This window comes from Orcinus orca, chromosome 7 (genome assembly GCF_937001465.1).
Source record: "Orcinus orca chromosome 7, mOrcOrc1.1, whole genome shotgun sequence".
NCBI lineage: Eukaryota > Metazoa > Chordata > Mammalia > Artiodactyla > Delphinidae > Orcinus > Orcinus orca.
In genome coordinates, this window is record NC_064565.1 from 54,866,983 (window position 1) to 54,890,975 (window position 23,993).

General features: G+C 37.2%; 1 protein-coding gene across 3 annotated transcripts in view; it reads right to left on the reverse strand.

Moving 5' to 3' along the window:
• LOC101279038 (sodium channel protein type 1 subunit alpha) overlaps positions 1–23,993 on the reverse strand; it is a 163,229-nt gene that overhangs the window by 48,744 nt on the left and 90,492 nt on the right. For 2 of the 3 annotated variants that reach the window (XM_049712218.1, XM_049712217.1), the window contains exons 8-17: positions 22,366–22,429; positions 21,684–21,825; positions 20,864–21,070; positions 19,046–19,330; positions 10,332–10,712; positions 8,941–9,073; positions 7,865–8,103; positions 6,287–6,460; positions 4,319–4,675; positions 2,310–2,792 (exon numbers count right to left, since the gene is read on the reverse strand). In XM_049712218.1, the coding sequence (XP_049568175.1) occupies positions 2,310–2,792; positions 4,319–4,675; positions 6,287–6,460; positions 7,865–8,103; positions 8,941–9,073; positions 10,332–10,712; positions 19,046–19,330; positions 20,864–21,070; positions 21,684–21,825; positions 22,366–22,429 (2,465 nt within the window). The remainder of the gene's footprint in view (positions 1–2,309; positions 2,793–4,318; positions 4,676–6,286; positions 6,461–7,864; positions 8,104–8,940; positions 9,074–10,331; positions 10,713–19,045; positions 19,331–20,863; positions 21,071–21,683; positions 21,826–22,365; positions 22,430–23,993) is intronic. The other variant, XM_049712219.1, reaches the window with a different exon arrangement.

The following is a 23,993-nucleotide window of genomic DNA, read 5'->3' on the forward strand; positions in this document are numbered from 1 at the left end:
CTCCTAGAAGATAACAGGAGAAAATATAATGATCTTGGAAAAGGTGATGACTTTTTAGATACGATACCAAAAGCACAATACATGACAGAGAGAGTTAATAAACTGGATTTAATTAAAATTAAAAATATCTGCTCTGTGAAAGACACTGTCAAGAGAGTAAGAAGACAAGCCATATTAGGAGAAAATATTTGCAAAAACAAAGCTGATAAAGGACTGTTATTCAAAATGTACAAAGAATTCTCAAAACTTAACAATAAGAAAACAAACAACTTGATCAGAAAACAGGTCAAAGCTCTTAAAAGATACCTCATCAAAGAAGACATATAGATGACAAAGAAGCATATAAAAAGATGCTCCACATCATATGTCATCATAAAATGTAAATTAAAAAACAATGGGGTACCACTACACATCTATTAGAATGGCCAAAATCCAGAACACTGACAACACCAAATGCTGTGGGGCAACAGGAGCTCTCATTCATTGTTAGTGGCTGTGCAAAATCATACAGCCACTTTGGAACACAGTTTGGCAATTTCTTACAAAACAAAACACTTAGCATACCATCCAGAAATTGCCATCCCTGGTACTTAACCAAATGAGCTGAAAACTTATATCCACACAGAAACCTGCACATGGATGTTTATAGCAGCTTTATTCACATTTGCCAAAACTTGGAAGCAACCGAGATGTCCTTCAGTGGGTGAATGGACAACTAAACATCCAGACTACAAAATATTACTTAGCACTGAAAGAAATGAACTATCAAGCCATAAAAAGACACAGAAGAAACTTAAATGTGTATTACTAAATAAAGGAAGCCAGTGTGAAAAGGCTACATATTATATGACTCTAACTATATAATACTCTGGAAAAGGCAAAAACAGTTACAGATCAGTGACTGCCAGGGGTTAGCGTAGAGGGAAGGATGAATAGGCATAGCACAGAGTATTTTTAGATCCATGAAACTGCTCTGTGTGATACTATAAGGGTGGATAAATGTCTTTATACGTTTGTCCAAACTCATAAAACGGACAATACCAAGAGTGAACCCAAATGTAAACTATGGACTTCGGGTGATAATGACACGTCAATGTAGATTCCGCAACTGTAACAAATATACCACTCTGGGAGGGGATGGTGATAATGGGGGAGGTTATATATGTGTGGGGGGCAGGGAGTATGTGGAAATTTTTCTGCCTTCCTTTCAATTTTTATGTAAACGTAAAACTGTTCTAAAAAATAGTCTTTAAATAAATATTTAAAAATTTGGACTGTGTAACCTAAGGCACCTTACCATTTTTGGGACTTCCACACAATAAGTGGGAAATGAAGGTGGTTTGTTCTAGACTTCTTCGGAATTATCTTTTATATCCATTAGAGTTTTAGCTTAATATTTCTAAGTCAGTTACTATGGACTGAATTGTGTTCCCTCAAAATTAATATTTTGAAGCCCTAACTCCCAATGTGACTCTATTTGGAGATATGTCCTGTGAAGTAGTGATAAAGGTTAAGTGAGGTCATAAGGGTGCAATCTTAATCCAGCAGCACTGGTGCTCTTATAAGAAGAAGAGAGACCAGAGCTATTTATCCATATGCCCATGCATTGAGGAACGGCCAAATGAGGACACAGAAGGCAGCTATCCACACCCAAAGGTGAGAGCTCTCCCCAGACACTGACCCTCCTAGCGCCTTGACCTTGGACTTTCCAGTCTCCAGAAATGTGAGAAAATACATTTTGATTGTTTCAGCCACCCAGTGTGTGGTACATTGTTATGGCAGCCTGGAAGATTAATATGCAGATCAGTGTAATTTTAATCGGAGGAATGACATAGACTATTTCTTGTTGCTCAGTTCTCTTCCATGTAAGTGAGCTAATGAGTATGGTGTCAGATATACAGAATGCATAAACAAAGATTATGAATTCAATTCTCAGCTATACTCCGTCATTAGCTACATGATCTTAAACTTCCTAAGCTAGTTTTCTTATCTGAAAAGTTAGAAAAATAACACATCCTTTTGAGGTTATTACAAGGATTAAATCTGATGATGCTTGTTCATTTCTTGGATCATTCATTCATTCATTATCTAACAAATATCCATTACTTAGGATGAGAAAACTTATACATATATTATTCTTCAATTTATTAATCACCTCACTGAGCTTAAATCTTTGGTTCTTCAATGAAAAAATATTTTATATGATGGCAAAAATATTCTACATGGAGAATATATAATCATAAATACAGGCAATATAATACAAGTATACACATATACATTTATACCCACCCACATCTATAAAATCTTACCTCTTTGCTTTCTTCCAGATCTGATTCACTACTAAAGTCCTCTGTGTTTAAATTTTCAAAGTCAGACTCTCCTACAGCAATCGGTACAGTCACAGTAAGACTGGGATTGTGTATGAACGACATGTAATCACTTTCATCGATAATGTATTTTTCAACACTGCTGCCAGTTCCTATTCCACTTGTGGTTCCATTTACATCTTTAAGATAGTCAAGATCTTTCCCAATTTCTGTTGTATGATTGGACATACAACTGTCTTTCTTGTTGTTTAGATCATCAAGTGGTTTAATTTCATCTAAAATCTTTTGTTTTCTAATGAAGGACTGTTGAATAAATTCATATATTTTTCTCTTCACATAAGCTATTCCCTTGTGCATCCTATCCACAGCAATTTGGAGATTGTTCATTTCATTATCATCATCAGTGGCTGCAAGGTTGTCTGCACTAAATGAGCTCAGGAGCAAGGCCAAAAAGAGGTTCAGGACCTTAAAAATAATACAAACATCATTATAATCTCACCCCAATGTGAAGAAGAGCAGATTGAGATCACTTATTTCTCGAAGTGTGGAGGAAACTATAAGTTCTAACAACTAGACAAGAAACACCACAGCACAGTGATCAGAAGTTGGGTGATCTAGGGACTTCCCTGGTGGCACAGTGGTTAAGAATCCGCCTGCCAATGCAGGGGACATGGGTTCGATCCCTGGTCCGGGAAGATCCCACATGCCGTGGAGCAACTAAGCCCGTGCGCCACAACTACTGAAGCCCGTGTGCCTAGAGCCCATGCTCTGCAGCAAGAGAAGCCACTGCAAGGAGAAGCTCACACACTGCAACAAAGAGTAGCCCCCGCTAGCTGCAACTATAGAAAGCCCGCACACAGAAATGAAGACCCAACGCAGCCAAAATAAATAAATTAATTAATTAAAAAAAAAAAAAGAAATTGGGTGATCTGAATTTGTGGTCTGGTTCAATAGCTACTTCACTGTTCATCCATGGGCAAAGACATGATTTCTGTTGGTCTCAAGTTCCCCTACTTATAAAATGAAGATGCTGAATGAGCTGACCTATGGTTTTACTAAATTTAAAATTGTATGAATATAAGAAACAAGATTTATACATGTTCTATATAAGAGTTCTAAACTTAAAATTCATTAGTGTTTAAAATTATGCCTTTAAATGCATTTTAGTTTCTTTTTTTGATGAAGAGAGATATTAAATTGGATATTAATTGAAAAATAACCATTATGACCCAGAACGAGAATTATGAGCTTAACATAGGCATCAACACATGTTTTCTTGATCTACTGCATTTCTCATACTCCACTGTTCACTAATTAGGCAACTGTTCATAATCAGTCGCTAATATTTCCATGAGACTGTAATATTAATGTACATATCCTTTGGAGTATATTATATATTTCTGTACTATAACAGTAATGTTCCAAACTTAAGAGAGATTGATCAGTTACTCCATTTGGGTAATCTCAGGCATCATTAGCCAACCTTTGTTTGGTTAATAGAGCCACTAAAGGATTGGTTAATCCAGGTTGGTTCACGCATCTGCCATATGACATAGAGTGACTGAATGCTAACTACCATGAAGGGGCAAGGAAAAGGGGAAATAACTAGGAACATTTAAAGGCACCACTTTTTAGTACTATACTGTCAAGTAAGACTGGGCTTTCTCTAAGTTTATTCTTCAGACTTCTCCCTTCCTTGGATCTGAATTTATGAAATGTTCCCAACATTTCCTACTAGACCTGTCTTCAATATGATACTCTATTGGAATTCACATGAAATGATTGACAAAATGGAGTTGAGTATAAATATTGTATGGTCACTGCTATATGGTTATGTTGTCAAAGTGAGACTGTAAGTGTGTCAAAGGTAATAGACTTTGATACTTTGATATTAAAATTAATAATCATAGTCTTTGTTTTGGACAAAATGGTCATCATTTCATTATGCTCTTAGTGTATTTCTGAAACACATTTCTTAAATGGGTACATACCACCAGGTTTCCAATGACCATGACCATCATGAAGACAGTAAGGCACATGGCTTGACCGGCGACCTCCATGCAGTCCCACATGGTCTCTATCCACTCTCCACACAGCACTCGGAACACAATCAGGAAGGAGTGGAAGAAGTCATTCATGTGCCAGCGTGGGAGTTGACAGTCACTAGAGATCTTGCAGACACAATCTTTGTAGCTTTTACCAAAGAGTTGCATGCCGACCACAGCAAAAATGAAGACGATGATGGCCAACACCAAGGTTAGATTTCCCAGAGCCCCCACTGAATTGCCGATAATCTTTATTAGCATATTTAATGTTGGCCAAGATTTTGCCAACTTGAAAACTCGGAGCTGGAAAATTAAAAAAATAATGTATATTATTATGATCAATCTTTAAAAGCATTACATATATTGAGCTTTACTAAGAAGTGATTAAAATTGAATTTCTTACAACATCTGCTATGCAGATGTTATAACTAAGCATGGTGATGGATGTTAACTGGACTTACTGTAGTGATCATTTTGCAATATATACAAATATTGGATCATATGTTGTATACCTGAAACTAATATAATGTTATATCAATTATACCTCAATAAGAAAGATATATCTATAACAAAAGAGATTAAAAAAAAAAAAGCTAGTGGATATCCTGGACCACTACTGATTGCAGAACTTACAATCTACCCACTACTGACTGAAGAACTTACAATCTACCAATCTTCACTGGGGAAATATGCAAGAGCCACCTTGCATTCTTGCACTTTGCTTTCCAAACTTTTAAATCCATCCACCTCTGGACCTTAACCAATTAGAAATGACCTGGTGCCACTGCACTGTCATAGCACCACTCTCCTAAGTAAAAGGCATGGAGAGCAGGCTGTCTGGATGTCTTTGTGTCAGTGCTTATCTTTACTCCAAGACACATTTCCTAATCTATCAAGGACAGAGAGCTGTGAGCAAATGTTGCACTTTACCAAATAAGAAGTAAAGGTCTTCCCATTGGGAGCTTCTTATCTAAAAACAAAACAAAACAAACAAAAAAACCAAAACAAAAAGACTCTCTTACATCTGCCCTGCCCTTGATGACTTTCAGGTGCATGGCTAATTTTTGGACTCCCCCTAGGAAGAATCTGATTCTTCCATATTTTAACCTTGAGATCAATTTCCCTGAGAGTGAATTTTTAATGATTACTTGGGGACCAACTGTCCTTAATTTGTTTTGTGAAGGTGGTTGTAAAGCATACCAGGCCTGACACTAATATTAACATGTGATCTCAATGATCTCTGCTCAAAGATACTCATTTGTCAATAGCATGCAAAGTACCATCACATTGAGCCCTGCTATAAGTAGAGAAAAGTGTTTATTATTCATAATGCTCCTTTGGAGCACTGACATAGCTAGATGTACCTGCATTTAAAAACCTGGAATACTTCCCATGACTTTATAATTCTTTCCCTGATTTGCAAGGACATATATGTGAATCAGTGGACATAGCAAGTAATCCTACAGATTTCTCTTGTCTGATTTTGGGAAGGAGCATATTTTCCAGAGGTAGAATTAGGAAGAGTTTCTACATGCACATCTTATATCTGATTGTCATCCACAACTATATAAGGGTGTTTATATTTTCAAAGCCCTATTAAAATGTGATACATTTTCATTAAAATATTTTCTTAGATCCAGAAATATTAACTATAGTCATATCTAGAAACAATAATTAGTCAGAATGGTAACTGAGCAATATATGAAACTTTATGTGACTAGGATTTTGCAATAAAGTTTTTTCTAAATAAGTGGGAACAATTTTTTTTTCCATTTAGGGACTGTTTTTGACAATGCAAATGTCACACAAAAACTTAAAATGTTAATGGTGTGTGGTAAAACCTATGATATAAAACCTATGATGCTTGTTGGAAAGGTATTTGTCTTTGTGCTGTTTTGTTTTGTTTTGTTTTACCAATCGGAATGAACGGAGAACTGATAATCCTTCCACGTTGGCCAGGCCAAGTTCTACCAGGCTAAGCGTTACAATAAAACCATCAAAGATATTCCAGCCTTCTTGGAAATAATAGTAAGGATCCATGGCAATAATTTTCAGAAACATTTCTGCTGTAAAGATCCCAGTGAAAACCTAAGATCAAAACAAAGTTACTCTAATTCCATCAGATAATGATAAAGTGGAATGACATAATATTTGCTTTCAGAACAAAATGTTTATACTAGTCATGATTATATTACTAGCTTACATTTGCATAGTAACTTATAGTTGATGAAAAGCTCTCATATAAGTTATTTCATTTTATCCTCAACAGAAACGCTATTAAACACATAATGCAGGAATTATAACCATGACTTTACAGATGAGGAAACAGGTCTTCAGATGGGTGCAATGATTTGCCGAATATCAACTAGAAAACGGCAAAACTAGGATTGAGAGCAAATCTATTTTTAACCAGTGTTCTTTCCATCACATCAAACTGCATTTTCCTTCAGACTTCATACAGCACAGCTACTGACAAGATTTTCCCATAAACAGTTTTATGTATCTATAAGCTTATTCACATTTCCCTCTAATCAGATAGTTGTCATTATACATATGTAACTATATTATAATATGTGCATTACTATTATCAGTATTTGTTATGCACATGAAAAAAATTAATTTACTTCCATAGTATTGGGTTGGCCAATCCTCTTATGTAACATCTTACAGAAAAATCCGAACAAACTTTTTGGTTAAACTTATATAAATACTAAAGCTTTAAAAATAGAAATACTATAATTCAGGATGCTTTACATGTTTTGCTTTCCACCATCAAAAACCTTAAACCCTAAAACAAATATTATGGAAAATGCATACATTATTTTAGAGACCATTCTTTCAGCAAATAAAAGCTAATATTCCTATGTTGAATCAACAGACAAACACTTTAATAATTTATGGTTTTTAAGCACAGAAGAGAAAGAATTTAGTGGCAACCTTCACCAAAAGTGGCACTGTTAATCGTATAATACACAAAATATACTGGACATTTTCAATATTTTATGGATTTGATCTAAAATAGATGGATTAAACAATACATGGTCTACCTAGATCCTGGAAGTGGAAAAGCTGGAGACATTTTTGAGTTGTTAAACTATTGCTTATAATGATGATGACTAAGCAAGATAAAAAGGTCTGTAATTTTATTTTAGCCTTCTACAGGTAGGGAAACTGTGATAACATCATTTCAAAAAGTGTGTCCTTAAACTATGGACTGCTTCTGTAGCTTTAAATAGTTATAAATAACAATATTGACTTTTCAAGTAGTACTGTAGGCCTGTGCCTATTGCTCTCTTTCTCAGTTTCTGCTTTGATCTTAAGGGCTGTTATTTTTGGCAAAAGTAGGATATATCCAGCTAGATATAATTCCCATCTTTTGGGAGCCAGGAGGTAGAAAGGGTGGTGGAAAGACTGCTGTAAGTTATTAAATGTAAAGAGTTTCTCAAACAGAAAGTTTGAAGACTGAACACATTTACCTTCCAGTATGCTTACCAAGTTTCCTACTGTAAGCACATTATTGAAGTGGTCCGTCATGGGATAGTGTTCCATGGCCATGAACAGAGTATTTAAGACAATACAGATGGTGATGGCCAGGTCAACAAATGGGTCCATCACAACCAGGTTGACAATATGTTTCACTTTTAACCAATGTGGCGAGCAGTCCCAGATTAAGAACATGTTGGAAAATTTATACCAACAGGGTGGGCATTTCTGCCTGGATTCTTCAAGTTCTAGATTTAAAAAAAAATAAATAAAAACAACCACCAAAAGATATTTTTACACACATATATTCCTTTCAAATCGACTAGACTTCTTTTTAGTAACCAACACATTTCCATTTGCAACAGTCAACCTCTTTTATACTTGATTTAAAAAAACTATACAATTTAAAAAAAAAAAAAAAAAAAAAAAACTATACAATTTAATCTTTAGACGGCCCAAAATATTTCTTCACACATAAACATAGAACAGAGGTAGCAAAGAATGGTTTTCTTCTCTTATGCATTGATCCTGTGGTTCCATACTTTGCCTTAAGTGAATGGTCTTTTAAATGAAGTCTCAATAAGAATATGGGTTGGAGTAGTGTAGACTGTGTGTAATCCTATGTTAATGTCTGGCTATGGTGTCATCCTCAGGCTATAAGACATAGGACAGAGAGATAGGGTAGAGCCAAGAATCATCTTTTTAATTTGTTTTTATTTTGTGAGAATGACCCACTTCTCCCCTCCAATCTTGAGAGTATTTAGGAAGTCCTACGCTAAGTGGAACAGAAGAGAGGAACACCATGACTAATGGGATTAGAAACCCCTAACAGAAATGCTTTATTCTGCATTTTCAAGGAGTTGCCACACACAGGATACATTCTTTAGTTTCAATATCACGGAATTTAAGTAACTTTTTTTAAAGCTTCTAGAATACAGGAGTAAGTATAACAAATAACTCTTAAATAAGATCTGTTATGTTCTCTTTAGAATACACTGCTTCCAACTCACAGAGACATTCGTTTCGAATGAGACAATATAAGCTCAGTGAAAACAACTGAAACGGAAACGGAATTTGTTACAAACCTTCTACTGTATTTGTTAAAATGCTGGCTATGCTCATTGCTCTTTGCCTTTGAGAAGGATCTTCTAGAAAGTCCATGGAAACATGAAAAGAACTTGATCTTCTCTTTCTCATGTCAGTTTCAGTGGTTGTTCCCTGTAAAGAAAATGCTAATGTATTAAATGATTAACTTGAGCAATATGATAAGTGAACAACCAATGTGACGCTGTGAAATTCATGAAATACATGCGACATGCACGTTCATAGTTAATTGGTGATGGCAGACATTGCTGACTTATTGTATCATTAGCCTGGAATGTCCAAACTGTTAACCATTTACTCATACAGCAAAAATTGAGGGTTGTTTTTTTTTTACCCTCTGATTTCATAATTTTATGAGACATAATGTAATTTGGATATGATTGATAAATTTGTGAGAGACATATTTAACAATTTCCTTATTTCTGAACTAATAGTAAAAGGTAGTGATTTGAAACGACATCTAAATGATCAAGGCATTTTATGTTGAGAAGGTAGCCCTTTATTTTTAAAGAAGTACAAATAATTACAACACTCGTAGCTGCCATCTCATTTTCTGGACACAAAACATAGATGATCATTGACAACACAAACTGTATGTTAAAAAAATAACAACACATGCTGCATGGACAACAGTTTCATCCAGGGTACCAAAGCAATAAGTCATCTAATTCTGACTTAGTCATGCCTCACCATGCTGATATATTTCCAAGTCTAATAAGAGGCAGCATATGTTTAGAAATTCCTCATCTGGGTACACATTCACAAACACATAACATAACTTTGTACACAGACAATTCTTTTATCTGCCTGTATTAGTATTTTTATTTGTGTCTCTTCATTCAGATTAGTTTTGAGAAGACCTACATCAGCATTTTCTTTTTAGTAAGACAAATATGAGTACTAGAAATTTTAAGATAATATTGAAGCTATCTATTTAGGCACAGTGTTCTTGGAAATCTTCTAAACTAAAGCAGAGCTATATTGAAGAATCCGTTGGAAAGATTTATTGTACACCCTTTACAGTTAAACATAAGAATCGTTCATTTACTCTTACACCAGAGCTTTAGAGGATGTCCTGCTGTCTAAGTTCAGCATGGGTATATAGCAAATCCTCCAACTGGAAGCAGTCATTTACTATTGTGTTTAATTAATCCTTAGCACGTTTAATAAGTAAATGCATTCAGGTGTTATGCAAGAAGGTGCTGAAGCCTTAAGTTTTAGTTGGATACTCTCTTAAAGATATTAAAAGATGCAGGTGCGTTCACAGCTTGACCAACCAGGTATCATTCTCAAGGGGTTCCATTCTGTAGAAACACTGGCTGGTGCAGCAATAATGAGCCAGCCATGCCTGAACTATTTAAAACTTCCTTACATTGTCATCAGTAGCTGGCTTATCTATTATCACCTCTGGTAGAAGCTGTCCAACAGGCGATGTAGGAACTGAAGGTCCACCAACCAAGGAAACCACACCATTGCAATCCACAGTGCTGTGCATCTTCCCATTAGCTGGAAACACAGCCAGCATCCGGGACGACCTACTGGTCTGACTCAGGTTACTGTTGCGTCGCTCTCCATGTCGTTGGGGCACAAATAAGGAGTCTCTGCGGCTTTCATTATCCTCGAAGGTGCTGTGTTCATCATCAGCAAAGTCATTCTCTGATCCCACATCCTTTGCTCGCCCTCTGAAGCTGAAAAGGCTTGTTCTGCTATTTCGCCTTGGAGAAAATAAGGAGCCACGGATGCTCAACAAAGACTAAAAGTTTGAAACCAAAAACAAATAATAATAACATAATATTAATATGGCCATTTGGAATGTGCTTTTATTTTGCAAGATTAAGTTGAAGGGGACTTCAGCATTCAAAACAGAATGTGACTCATTCTTTTTTGATTAACATTCTCGTTTTATGTACATTCGGATTAAATTAAATTACTTTTCTAAGAGACGATTTCTAGCCCTTGAGCTTAATGACTGGGGAGATAGATCGCAACTTAAAGATATTGAAAAACAAAACCCTGAACCACCATATTTCATATTCAAAAGCAAGCATCTTTAGTACCTTACTATGGACATGGTAAACACTCAATAAATATCAGTAGCATGACCTTAACAGGGGCACATTTGTTTCCGTTGCTCTTTCCCTTCAAGAAATTCTAACACTTTTCACAAATTGTTTTAGTCCATCTTTCTAAAATCACTTTAAATTAATTATTGTTCTTGTTTCAGCTAAAAGGCACAGTGTTGTTGGAACTTGAAGACTTCTGAAATTCAGAGTGATGTGCTTTTTGATAAAGTATACCATGACTAATGTTTTCAGAAGCATGCATGATAGTTTATAAAGCAGGGATGAAAAAACAATATAAAATAACCAACGAGTTGTAGATTACTGATCAGTTATCTACAATTTTTTTTCTCATTAAAAAGGCTGCAGACCAGAAAGATGAAATGTCATTAGTTACAACAAGTACCAGCAGACAGGTTCAGGTGAGAATCTGGGTCCCCTGACTTTCAATGCAGTGTTATCTCAACTACACCCCACTGTAGATTTACCTGTGCAAACTAAGATTTTCTCATAACTATGTACAGAAAGGATAGGTTTAAATATAATAAACACAGCAGTCAATTCAGTTGATAAAAATTCATAAGTTGAGTAAGGCCCGCGGAATTGGCGAACTGTGTGGAAGGAGCGGGATCTGTAGAGCTCAGCAGCGGCGAGGTACAAAACAAAGAATCGTTTTGCACAAAGCCAGAAGGGATACACTGAAAGAATTATCAGAAAAGAATAATACATAGATTGCTTTGGCTGGGCTTCCGGGAAGATGGCGGAAGAGTAAGACGTGGAGATCACCTTCCTCCCCACAGATACACCAGAAATACATCTACACGTGGAACAACTCCTACAGAACACCTACTGAACGCTGGCAGAAGACCTCAGACCTCCCAAAAGGCAAGAAACCCCCACGTACCTGGGTAGGGCAAAAGAAAAAAGAATAAACAGAGACAAAAGGATAGGGACGGGACCTGCACCAGTGGGAGGGAGATGTGAAGGGGGAAAGGTTTCCACACACTAGGAAGCCCCTTCGCGGACGGAGACTGCGGGTGGCGGAGGGGGGAAGCTGCGGAGCCGCGGAGGAGAGCACAGCAACAGGGGTGCAGAAGGCAAAGCGGGGAAATTCTCGCACAGAGGATCAGGGCCAACCGGCACTCACCAGCCTGAACGGCTTGTCTGCTCACCCGCCGGGGCAGGCGGGGCTGGGAGCTGAGGCTCGGGCTTCGGTCGGATCGCCGGAAGAGGGCTGGGGTTGGCTGCGTGAACACAGCCTTCAGGGGGTTAGTGCACCACGGCTAGCCGGGAGGGAGTCCGGGGAAACGTCTGGACCTGCCGAAGAGGCAAGAGACTTTTTCTTCCCTCTTTGTTTCCTGGTGCTCGAGGAGAGGGGATTAAGAGCGCTGCTTAAAGGAGCTCCAGAGCCGGGCGCGAGCCGCGGCTAAAAGCGCGGACCCCAAAGACGGGCATGAGACGCTAAGGCTGCTGCTGCTGCCACCAAGAAGCCTGTGTGCGAGCACAGGTCACTATCCACACCTCCCCTCCCGAGAGCCTGTGCAGCCCGCCACTGCCAGGGTCCCGGGATAGAGGGACAACTTCCCGGGGAGAATGCACAGCGTGCCTGAGGCTGGTGCAACGTCACGCCGGTGCAATGTCACGTGGCCTCTGCCGCCGCAGGCTTGCGCCGTACTCCGTGCCCCTCCCTTCCCCCGGCCTGAGTGAGCCAGAGCCCCCGAATCAGCGGCACCTTTAACCCCGTCCTGTCTGAGCGAAGAACAGACGCCCTCAGGCGACCTACACGCAGAGGCGGGGCCAAATCCAAAACTGAGCCCCTGGGAGCTGTGAGAACAAAGAAAAGAAAGGGAAATCTCTCCCAGCAGCCTCAGAAGCAGCGGATTAAAGCTCCACAATCAACTTGATGTACCCTGCATCTGTGGAATACATGAATAGACAACGAATCATCCCAAATTGAGGAGGTGGACTTTGAGAGCAAGATTTATGATTGTTTCCCCTTTTCCTCTTTTTGTGAGTGTGTATGTGTATGCTTCTGTGTGAGATTTTGTCTGAATAGCTTTGCTTCCACCATTTGTCCTAGGGCTCTATCCTTCCTTTTATTTTTCGTTTTTAATTTTTTTCTTTTTTTTAATAATTATTTTTTTATTTTAATAACTTTATTATATTTTATCTTACTTTATTTTATTTTACTTTATCTTCTTTCTTTCTTTCTTTCCTTCCTCCCTCCCTCCCTCCCTCCCTACTTTCTTTCTTTCTTTCTTTCTACTTCTACTAATTCTTTCTTTCTACTTTTTCTCCCTTTTATTCCTAGCGGTGTGGATGAAAGGCTCTTGGTGCTGCAGCCAGGAGTCAGTGCTGTGCCTCTGAGGTGAGAGAGCCAACTTCAGGACACTGGTCCACAAGAGATCTCCCAGCTCCACATAATATCAAACGGTGAAAATCTCCCAGAGATTTCCATCTCAACACCAGCACCCAGCTTCACTCAACGACCAGCAACCTACAGTGCTGGACATCCTATGCCAAACAACTAGCAAGAGAGGAACACAACCCCACCCATTAGCAGAGAGGCTGCCTAAAATCATAATAAGGCCACAGACACCCCAAAACACACCACCAGACATGGACCTGCCCATCAGAAAGACAAGATCCAGCCTCATCCACCAGAACAGAGGCACTACTCCCCTCCACCAGGAAGCCTACACAACCCACTGAACCAACCTTAGCCACTGGGGACAGACACCAAAAACAATGGGAACTACGAACCTGCAGCCTGCAAAAAGGAGACCCCTAAGACAGTAAGATAAGCAAAATGAGAAGACAGAAAAACACACAGCAGATGAAGGAGCAAGATAAAAACCCACCAGACCTAACAAGAGGAAATAGGCAGTCTACCTGAAAAAGAATTCAGAATAATGATAGTAAACATGATCCAAAATCTTGGAAATAGAATGGACAAAATGCAAGAAACATTTAACAAGGACCTAGAAGAACTAAAGATGAAACAAACAATGATGAACAACACAATAAATGAAATTAAAAGTACTCTAGATGGGATCAATAGCAGAATAACTGAGGCAGAAGAACGGATAAGTGACCTGGAAGATAAAATAGTGGAAATAACTACTGCAGAGCAAAATAAAGAAAAAAGAATGAAAAGAATTGAGGACAGTCTCAGAGACCTCTGGGACAACGTTAAACACACCAACATTCGAATTATAGGGGTTCCAGAAGATGAAGAGAAAAAGAAAGGGACTGAGAAAATATTTGAAGAGATTATAGTTGAAAACTTCCCTAATATGGGAAAGGAAATAGTTAATCAAGTCCAGGAAGCACAGAGAGTCCCATACAGGATAAATCCAAGGGGAAATATGCCAAGACACATATTAATCAAAGTGTCACAAATTAAATACAAAGAAAACATATTAAAAGCAGCAAGGGAAAAACAACAAATAACACACAAGGGAATCCCCATAAGGTGAACAGCTGATCTTTCAGCAGAAACTCCGCAAGCCAGAAGGGAGTGGCAGGACATATTTAAAGTGATGAAGGAGAAAAACCTGCAACCAAGATTACTCTACCCAGCAAGGATCTCATTCAGATTTGATGGAGAAATTAAAACCTTTACAGACAAGCAAAAGCTGAGAGAGTTCACCACCACCAAACCAGCTTTACAACAACTTCTAAAAGAACTTGTCTAGGCAAGAAACACAAGAGAAGGAAAAGACCTACAATAATGAACCCAAAACAATTAAGAAAATGGAAAAAGGGACATACATATCCATAATTACCTTAAATGTAAATGGACTAAATGCTCCCACCAAGAGACACAGATTGGCTGAATGGATACAAAAACAAGACCCATATATTTGCTGTCTACAAGAGACCCACTTCAGACCTAGAGACACATACAGACTGAAAGTAAGGGGATGGAAAAAGATATTTCATGCAAATGGAAACCAAAAGAAAGCTGGAGTAGCAATTCTCATATCAGACAAAATAGACTTTAAAATAAAGACTATTAGAAGAGACAAAGAAGGACATTACATAATGATCAAGGGATCGATCCAAGAAGAAGATATAACAATCGTAAATATTTATGCACCCAACATAGGAGCACCTCAATACATAAGGCAAATACTAACAGCCATAACAGGGGAAATCTACAGTAACACATTCATAGTAGGGGACTTTAACACCCCACTTTCACCAATGGAAAGATCATCCAAAATGAAAATAAATAAGGAAACACAAGCTTTAAATGATACATTAAACAAGATGGACTTAATTGATATTTATAGGACATTCCATCCAAAAACAACAGAATACACATTTTTCTCGAGTGCTTATGGAACATTCTCCAGGATAGATCATAACTTGGGTCACAAGTCAAGCCTTGGTAAATTTAAGAAAATTGAAATTGTTTCAACTATCTTTTCCAACCACAACGCTATGAGACTAGATATCAATTACAGAAAAGATCTGTAAAAAATACAAACACATGGAGGCTAAACAATACATTACTTAATAATGAAGTGATCAGTGAAGAAATCAAAGAGGAAATTTAAAAATACCTAGAAACAAATGACAATGGAGACACGACGACCCAAAATCTATGGGATGCAGCAAAAGCAGTTCTAAGAGGGAAGTTTATCGCAATACAATCCTACCTTAAGAAACAGGAAACATCTCGAATAAACAACCTAACCTTGCACCTAAAGCAATTAGAGAAAGAAGAACAAAAAAACCCCAAAATTAGCAGAAGGAAAGAAATCATAAAAATCAGATCAGAAATAAATGGAAAAGAAATGAAGGAAACGATAGCAAAGATCAATAAAACTAAAAGCTGGTTCTTTGAAAAGATAAATAAAATTGATAAACCATTAGCCAGACTCATCAAGGAAAAAAGGGAGAAGACTCAACACAATAGAATTAGAAATGAAAAAGGAGAAGTAACAACTGACACTGCAGAAATACAAAGGATCATGAGAGATTACTACAAGCAACTCTATGCCAGTAAAATGGACAACCTGGAAGAAATGGACAAATTCTTAGAAATGCACAAACTGCCAAGACTGAATCAGGAAGAAATAGAAAATATGAACAGACCAATCACAAGCACTGAAATTGAAACTGTGATTAAAAATCTTCCAACAAACAAAAGCCCAGGACCAGATGGCTTCACAGGCAAATTCTATCAAACATTTAGAGAAGAGCTAACACCTATCCTTCTCAAACACTTCCAAAATATAGCAGAGGGAGGAACACTCCCAAACTCATTCTACGAGGCCACCATCACCTTGATACCAAAACCAGACAAGGGTGTCACAAAGAAAGAAAACTACAGGCCAGTATCACTGATGAACACAGATGCAAAAATCCTCAACAAAACACTAGCAAACAGAATCCAACAGCACATTATAAGGATCATACACCATGATCAAGTGGGGTTCATTCCAGGAATGCAAGGATTCTTCAAAATATGCAAATCAAACAATGTGATAAACCATATTAACAAACTGAAGGAGAAAAACCATATGATCATCTCAATAGATGCAGAGAAAGCTTTTGACAGAATTCAACACCCATTTATGATAAAAACCGTGCAGAAAGTAGGCATAGAGGGAACTTTCCTCAACATAATAAAGGCCATATATGACAAACCCACAGCCAACATCATCCTCAATGGTGAAAAACTGAAAGCATTTCCACTAAGATCAGGAACAAGACAAGGTTGCCCACTCTCACCACTCTTATTCAACATAGTTTTGGAAGTTTTAGCCACAGCAATCAGATAAGAAAAGGAAATAAAAGGAATCCAAATCGGAAAAGAAGAAGTAGAGCTGTCACTGTTTGCAGATGACATGACACTATACATAGAGAATCCTAAACATGCTACCAGAAAACTAGTAGAGCTAATCAATGAATTTGGTAAAGTAGCAGGATACAAAATTAATGCCCAGAAATCTCTGGCATTCCTATACACTAATGATGAAAAATCTGAAAGTGAAATCAAGATAACACTCCCATTTACCATTGCAACAAAAAGAATAAAATATCTAGGAATAAACCTACCTAAGGAGACAAAAGACCTGTATGCAGAAAATTATAAAACACTGATGAAAGAAATTAAAGATGATACAAACAGATGGAGAGATATACCATGTTCTTGGATTGGAAGAATCAACATTGTGAAAATGACTCTACTACCTAAAGCAATCTACAGATTCAATGCAATTCCTATCAAACTACCACTGGTATTTTTCACAGAACTAGAACCAAAAATTTCACAATTTGTATGGAAACACAAAAGACCCCAAATAGCCAAAGCGATCTTGAGAAAGAAAAACGGAACTGGAAGGATCAGGCTCCCTGACTTCAGACTATACTACAAAGCTAAAGTAATCAAGACAGTATGGTACTGGCACAAAAACAGAAATATAGACCAATGGAACAGGATAGAAAGCCCAGAGATAAACCCACGCACATATGGTCACCTTATCTTTGATAAAGGAGGCAGGAATGTACAGTGGAGAAAGGACAGCCTCTTCAATAAGTGGTGCTGGGAAAACTGGACAGGTACATGTAAAAGTATGAGATTAGATCACCCCCTAACACCATACACAAAAATAAGCTCAAAATGGATTAAAGACCTAAATGTAAGGCCAGAAACTGTCAAACTCTTAGAGGAACACAGAGGCAGAACACTCTATGACATAAATCACAGCAAGATCCTTTTTGACCCACCTCCTAGAGAAATGGAAATAAAAACAAAAAGAAACAAATGGGACCTAATGAAACTGCAAAGCTTTTGTACAGCAAAAGAAACCATAAACAAGACCAAAAGACAACCCTCAGAATGGGAGAAAATATTTGCAAATGAAGCAACTGACAGAGGATTCATCTCCAAAATTTATAAGCAGCTCATGCAGCTCAATAACAAAAAAACAAACAACCCAATCCAAAAATGGGCAGAAGACCTAAATAGACATTTCTCCAAAGAAGATATACAGATTGCCAATAAATACATGAAAGAATGCTCAACATCATTAATCATTAGAGAAATGCAAATCAAAGCTACAATGAGATATCATCTCACACCAGTCAGAATGGCCATGATCAAAAAATCTACAAACAATAAATGCTGTAGAGGGTGTGGAGAAAAGGGAACCCTCCTGCACTGTTGGTGGGAATGTAAGTTGATACAGCCACTGTGGAGAACAGTATGGAGGTTCCTTAAAAAACTACAAATAGAACTAACATATGACCCAGCAATCCCACTACTGGGCATATATCCTGAGAAAACCATAATTCAAAAAGAGTCATGTACCAAAATGTTCATTGCAGCTCTATTTACAATAGCACGGAGATGGAATCAACCTAAGTGTCCATCGTTGGATGAATGAATAAAGAAGATGTGGCACATATATACAATGGACTATTACTCAGCCATAAGAAGAAAGGAAATTGAGCTATTTGTAATGAGGTGGATAGACCTAGAGTCTGTCATACAGAGTGAAGCAAGTCAGAAAGAGAGAGACAAATACCGTATGCTAACACATATATATGGAATTTAAGAAAAAAAAATGTCATGAAGAACCTAGGGGTAAAACAGGAATAAAGACACAGACCTACTAGAGAGTGGACTTGAGGATATGGGGAGGGGGTAGGGTAAGCTGTGACAAAGCGAGAGAGAGGCATGGACATATATACAGTACCAAACGTAAGGTAGATAGCTAGTGGGAAGCAGCCGCATAGCACAGGGACATCAGCTCGGTGCTTTGTGACCACCTAGAGGGGTGGGATAGGGAGGGCGGGAGGGAGGGAGACGCAAGAGGGAAGAGATATGGGAACATATGTATATATATAACTGATTCACTTTGTTATAAAGCAGAAACTAACACACCATTGTAAAGCAATTATATTCCAATAAAGATTAAAAAAAATTCATAAGTTGTATTTAATTCCTACCCCTCTCTTCAGTATTCTAATTTCCATCCATGCATCATTTAACTCAGCAGTGCCATACCTGGTGTGGGGAGGAGTACCTCTTTTCATATGTCAACCGATTCCCTTCTATGGAGAAGCGAAACCCTTTCCTCCTGATGCTGTCTTCAGATTCAGATTTATGGAATTCATCGTCATCTTTCTCTTCTCCACCAGACTGCTCTTTCTGTTTTCTTTTCTTTCTCCGATTTCTTCTTTCCTTTGCACTCTTGGAACTCAACTTGGAGGCTTCAGATGAGCTGTCTGAGAGCCCGCCTGCTGCACTAGGTTCTCTGGAATGCACTGAGGCAGTTACAGCCGCTGCCTGCTACATTGAGGAGAAATGGTCTTAGCATGGAACTAGAGAAGACTTTACCTTTAAAAAAATAGCTAAAGTATTTGCAAAGCATTTTAAACATAATTTAGCTGACTCCAGCTAATCTTACATCGAAGAAACTCTGCAAGTATAAAAGAAAAATTTTTTCTTTCCATCTAATAAAGGCTTTTAGAGTTAATTTGGTTTTCTTTGTGCTAACATTGATTACATTTGTATGATGTTTTACAGACTGCATATTCAAAAGGATCAATCAGACAATAACAAGAACATAAATTCATATTACTTTTGGGATTTGATTTACTCTAAAAATTGGTATCTAATTAGCACTTTTTTTTTTTTTCCACTGAAAAAAAACTGGAGCATGGAAGAAAAGCTGATCAGTAACTTGGGGTCTAATCCAAAGATAGGAGGAATGAGATAAAGAGCTGAGATCCTCTTTCTAGTTATTGAAACAGGGTTGTCCAATACTCTCACAATATTATCAATAAAATTTATGGAAGGTGATAAAATCCCTTCCTTACCCCTCCACAATACTCTATTCAGAAGACTGGAGAAGGGAGGGTCAGAAGTTTCGGCTAAGCAAGACAAGATGTTCAGTTCTCCAAAGACCATCCCCAACTTCTTTAATTCGGCACTGGTTCTTGCTGGCCACATGGTCATGGAATGAAAACAATGCTTTTTGATCACAACTTGTACTAGCCCTAGGTTGGCACTTTTTGATTATTATCATTGTTCCAAGAGTACTCTCAATACAAGGACTCTTGCAAATAAATTAATACTCCCCAAACAACTTTCTTCTTTAGTAAAGACAGTGAGTTTCGATGCTGAACGGAAAGAGTAAGGAAAGATGGAGGGGATAAGAAGGGCATTTTATTGTACTGTGAGTACTGACACCTCACTATAAGAACAAGTAATTCTTAGGTTCCCCGATCTCCATAAAAATTGGTGACTTTCATATGCTTATTGGATACTGCTGTATCAGAGAACATTACAATAGTCAATCACTTTCTTGTTTATGTAAGAAAGGCAATTAAGCAACCACATTAAAAGACAACATAGTTTTGGTTAAAGAAAGTAATAGACAATCTTCTAAGAACCACATGAACATCTTTTTATATAATAACCAATAAACTTTTTTCTAAGAAAAGATGATTTCTTAGGATTTTCTTCTAATGCCAGTATACTCATTCAGTAAGTTTCTCACCTGAGAAGACCCCAAAATCACATTTTCCCTTGTATTCTAAAAATTTTAAGATGATTATAATAGCATGAGAGAGTTCTATTGTGGTCCATATCATAAACATCTTAGAATAATTAAACTAAATGACTTATAGATGATGAAAACAATGTAGAAATCCTTACTAATCCCCTATACTACCAGCTTCTCTTAAGTACAAACAATTATCTGTCTCTCACTTTCTCTCCAGTATTTTTGTAACAACCAAAACAATAAAGAAGGTTTGTACCATGAGACAGGACATATTTGATTTGGTGAATTTACCTGAGTTGATTTGGTGAATTTACCTGAGCTGCTTCCTGTTGCTTTTTAAGCTGTTCAAGCATCTGTTGAAATTCAGCCTCTTTCTGTTCTGCCTCTTCTAAGGTGGCCTGATTCTGTTCCTCATAAGCCATGGCTACCACAGCCAGGATCAAATTTATTAGATAGAATGAGCCCAAGAAAATGACCAGCACAAAAAATATCATGTATGTTTTTCCGGCAGCACGTAATGTCTGAAAATAAGAACACCAGAATTATTTTTTTCAATATTATTTCACTAACGGGTGGCTTTACCTGTCTCCAACTTACTGTGTGTCTTATAGGACTCTGATATAAATAATAATTATGACGTTCACAGCCCCTCCTACCTCGTTGACTGTCTGTTTCTTTAACATCATCCTCTTCCTTCTCCCCTAACTCATGCATTCAACATTCTGATGTGTAGGAGGGAATTCTTGGATTTATCAGGAATAAAGCAGAGTCAAATAAAGTACCATGGAGATCTCCATCAAAGAGCTGAGGCTTTGAATAAAGTTAAGGAAGAGACCAAAGTTATCCTTCTACATCTGCTTATTCATTTTCATCACCTGCCACCTGAAGGATGATACTTGAGCGGGTAAACAGAGTTGAGGGGAATATATGCCTTCTGTTTAGGAGGATCTGTGTCTGGGAAGGGTGGGAAATAGGTTTTGAGCCAAGGGGAAATGAGAGAGAATTGCTGCTCCTGGCATTGCTATGCTTAATATGTGTTATAATCAATAGGGTAATTGATTTGGATTTCATAACTAAGCTGGTTTTCTTATATACTTCCAATTAAACACAATATGTGTCTCTTCAGGTTCTCACCAGTTGGTAAAGATTTTCCCAGAAGTCCTGAGTCATCAGTCGAAACAGGGACAAAAAAGCCCAACTGAAGGTATCGAAGCTTGTGTAGCCATAATTGGGATTTCTACCAGCTTTCACACACATGTATCCTTCTGGACATTGGCTGTAAACATGGCAAAAGAAAGTATTATAAGAAATTCTGCTGTCTTTTTATTCTGGTAGCGTGCTATACTTATGATATTGTCTAGCCAGGAAGATTTGCTATTTCAAGGGATAAAAGTATGATAAATAAGCAATTAATACATTTCCCAACTTTTGACTTAACATAATTTTACTATCCACTTGATGTCATCATTAAAATATTGCATAGCATTTCTAGTTATATTTTACAAAACTATTTTCTGTTGGTAATTAGTGTGTTAACATATGTCTAGTTTATTTTCCTACCATGGATAATCCAGAGTCGTCTCATAGCTCACATATACTCATCTAAGGGAAACAGCATTAGAGCTAAAGTATAACTTCTTGTTTTATGAAACATGAAAGCTTGTCTAATATTTAAATAATCCCTCACCGTATAAATAAGCTTAATTATAGCAAATTAGTATGAATAAAGTTACTTGGCTGTTATCTGTCAGTTTGTGTAAAAAAAGAGAAAATACACACACACACACACACACACACACACAAATGATTGTCTTACCCAGCATCTGAGCTATTTCCACACAGTAGTGCATCTGAAAAACCCTCCAGAAAATAATGATATCCTGTTTAGGAAAAAAAGTCACATGATGAATATTTGCATGACATTGCAAAATGAGAATAAGATCAGGCCGCTCTTTTAAAGTTCATAATTTTAAGTACATTATTATAATTTTAAATATATTATAGTTTTAAATACATTATATAATTTATTCAAAGGCACAAGTGTTATTCCCTCTAAATATTAGATATTATATTAAGGAGATTGGATACTTAGTTCATAGTACAAAGCATTTTTTCTTTATGAATGTAAAATTAGTGATAATCACAGGTACTAACATAGTATTTTAAAAGGTATCAGTGTTTTTTTACCCTTCTCATGAAAAATAAAAACTTCATTCTGGGGGCTTCCCTGGTGGCGCAGTGGTTGAGAGTCCGCCTGCCGATGCAGGGACACAAGTTCGTTCCCCGCTCCGGGAAGATCCCACATGCCAAGGAGGGGCTAGGCCCGTGAGCCATGGCCGCTGAGCCTGCGCGTCCGGAGCCTGTGCTCCGCAATGGGAGAGGCCACAACGGTGAGAGGCCCGCGTACCACAAAAAAAAGAAAAACAAAAAAAAACTTCATTCTGTAAAAGTAGATAAGAATGACAGGGATTTCTTTGCTTTCTCAAAACAGCTACATATTTCAAAATAAAGGGATTTTAACTTTTCTGAACTGTCTTCTGTATTTTTTAACACTTTATAAATGACTAATAATTAATTATAATTTACATTCTACCAACTTATAGAATATATCATAGGCAGCTTAGTAAAAGATGCATAAATCATGTCAACTGCTAAAACAAGTGAAATAAAAAATAATTTAAAATATTGTACTAAAGCTAAAATAATTATTATAGGTGACTATTTCATTATCTCTAAGTTTTCTGTCTCTGGCAAATTTGTTAGATTCTTTCAACATCTTGTTGAAGTGTCACTTCCTCTGTGAATTATTCCTTGATAGCTTCTACTTTCTTCCCACTTAAAGACTGGCAAAATTAAGAAATCCTCTCACTGTGCTACCAGTAACATGTATAGCCATTATTATACATTCACTGTCTTATATTGTGATTATTTGCTTACAAATACTGTTCCTTCTTGAAAAAAATGTCTAATCATTAATTATTTCCATATTACTAGTGTTTGGGACCTAGTAGCCTTTCAATAAAGTTTATTGAATTAATAAGTAAAGGGATGACAAAAAGAGAAACACATGGAATTAAAGAGTCATTTTGTAAAAAGGACAATTTTGGATTTTGTAGGAAAAATATTTTCTGGATGCTAAATTTTCTGAGAAATTTACTTTACGTATAGTTCTGTAAGAGATACAAAAATACATAATGGAACTATTTTAATTTTCAATGTCTTTACTTCTCTGAACATAAGAAATTAAGATACAATTTCTTAACTTTTAAATGAAATTAAACAATGTGAAAGGAATACGACAGTTTCTGGATAAATTTTTTTTTAGTTTATTTAATTTTGGCTGTGTTGGGTCTTGGTTGCTGCGCACAGGCTTTCTCTAGTTGCGGCGAGCGGGGGCTACACTCTGTTGAGGTGCGTAGGCTTCTCATTGCGGTGGATTCTCTC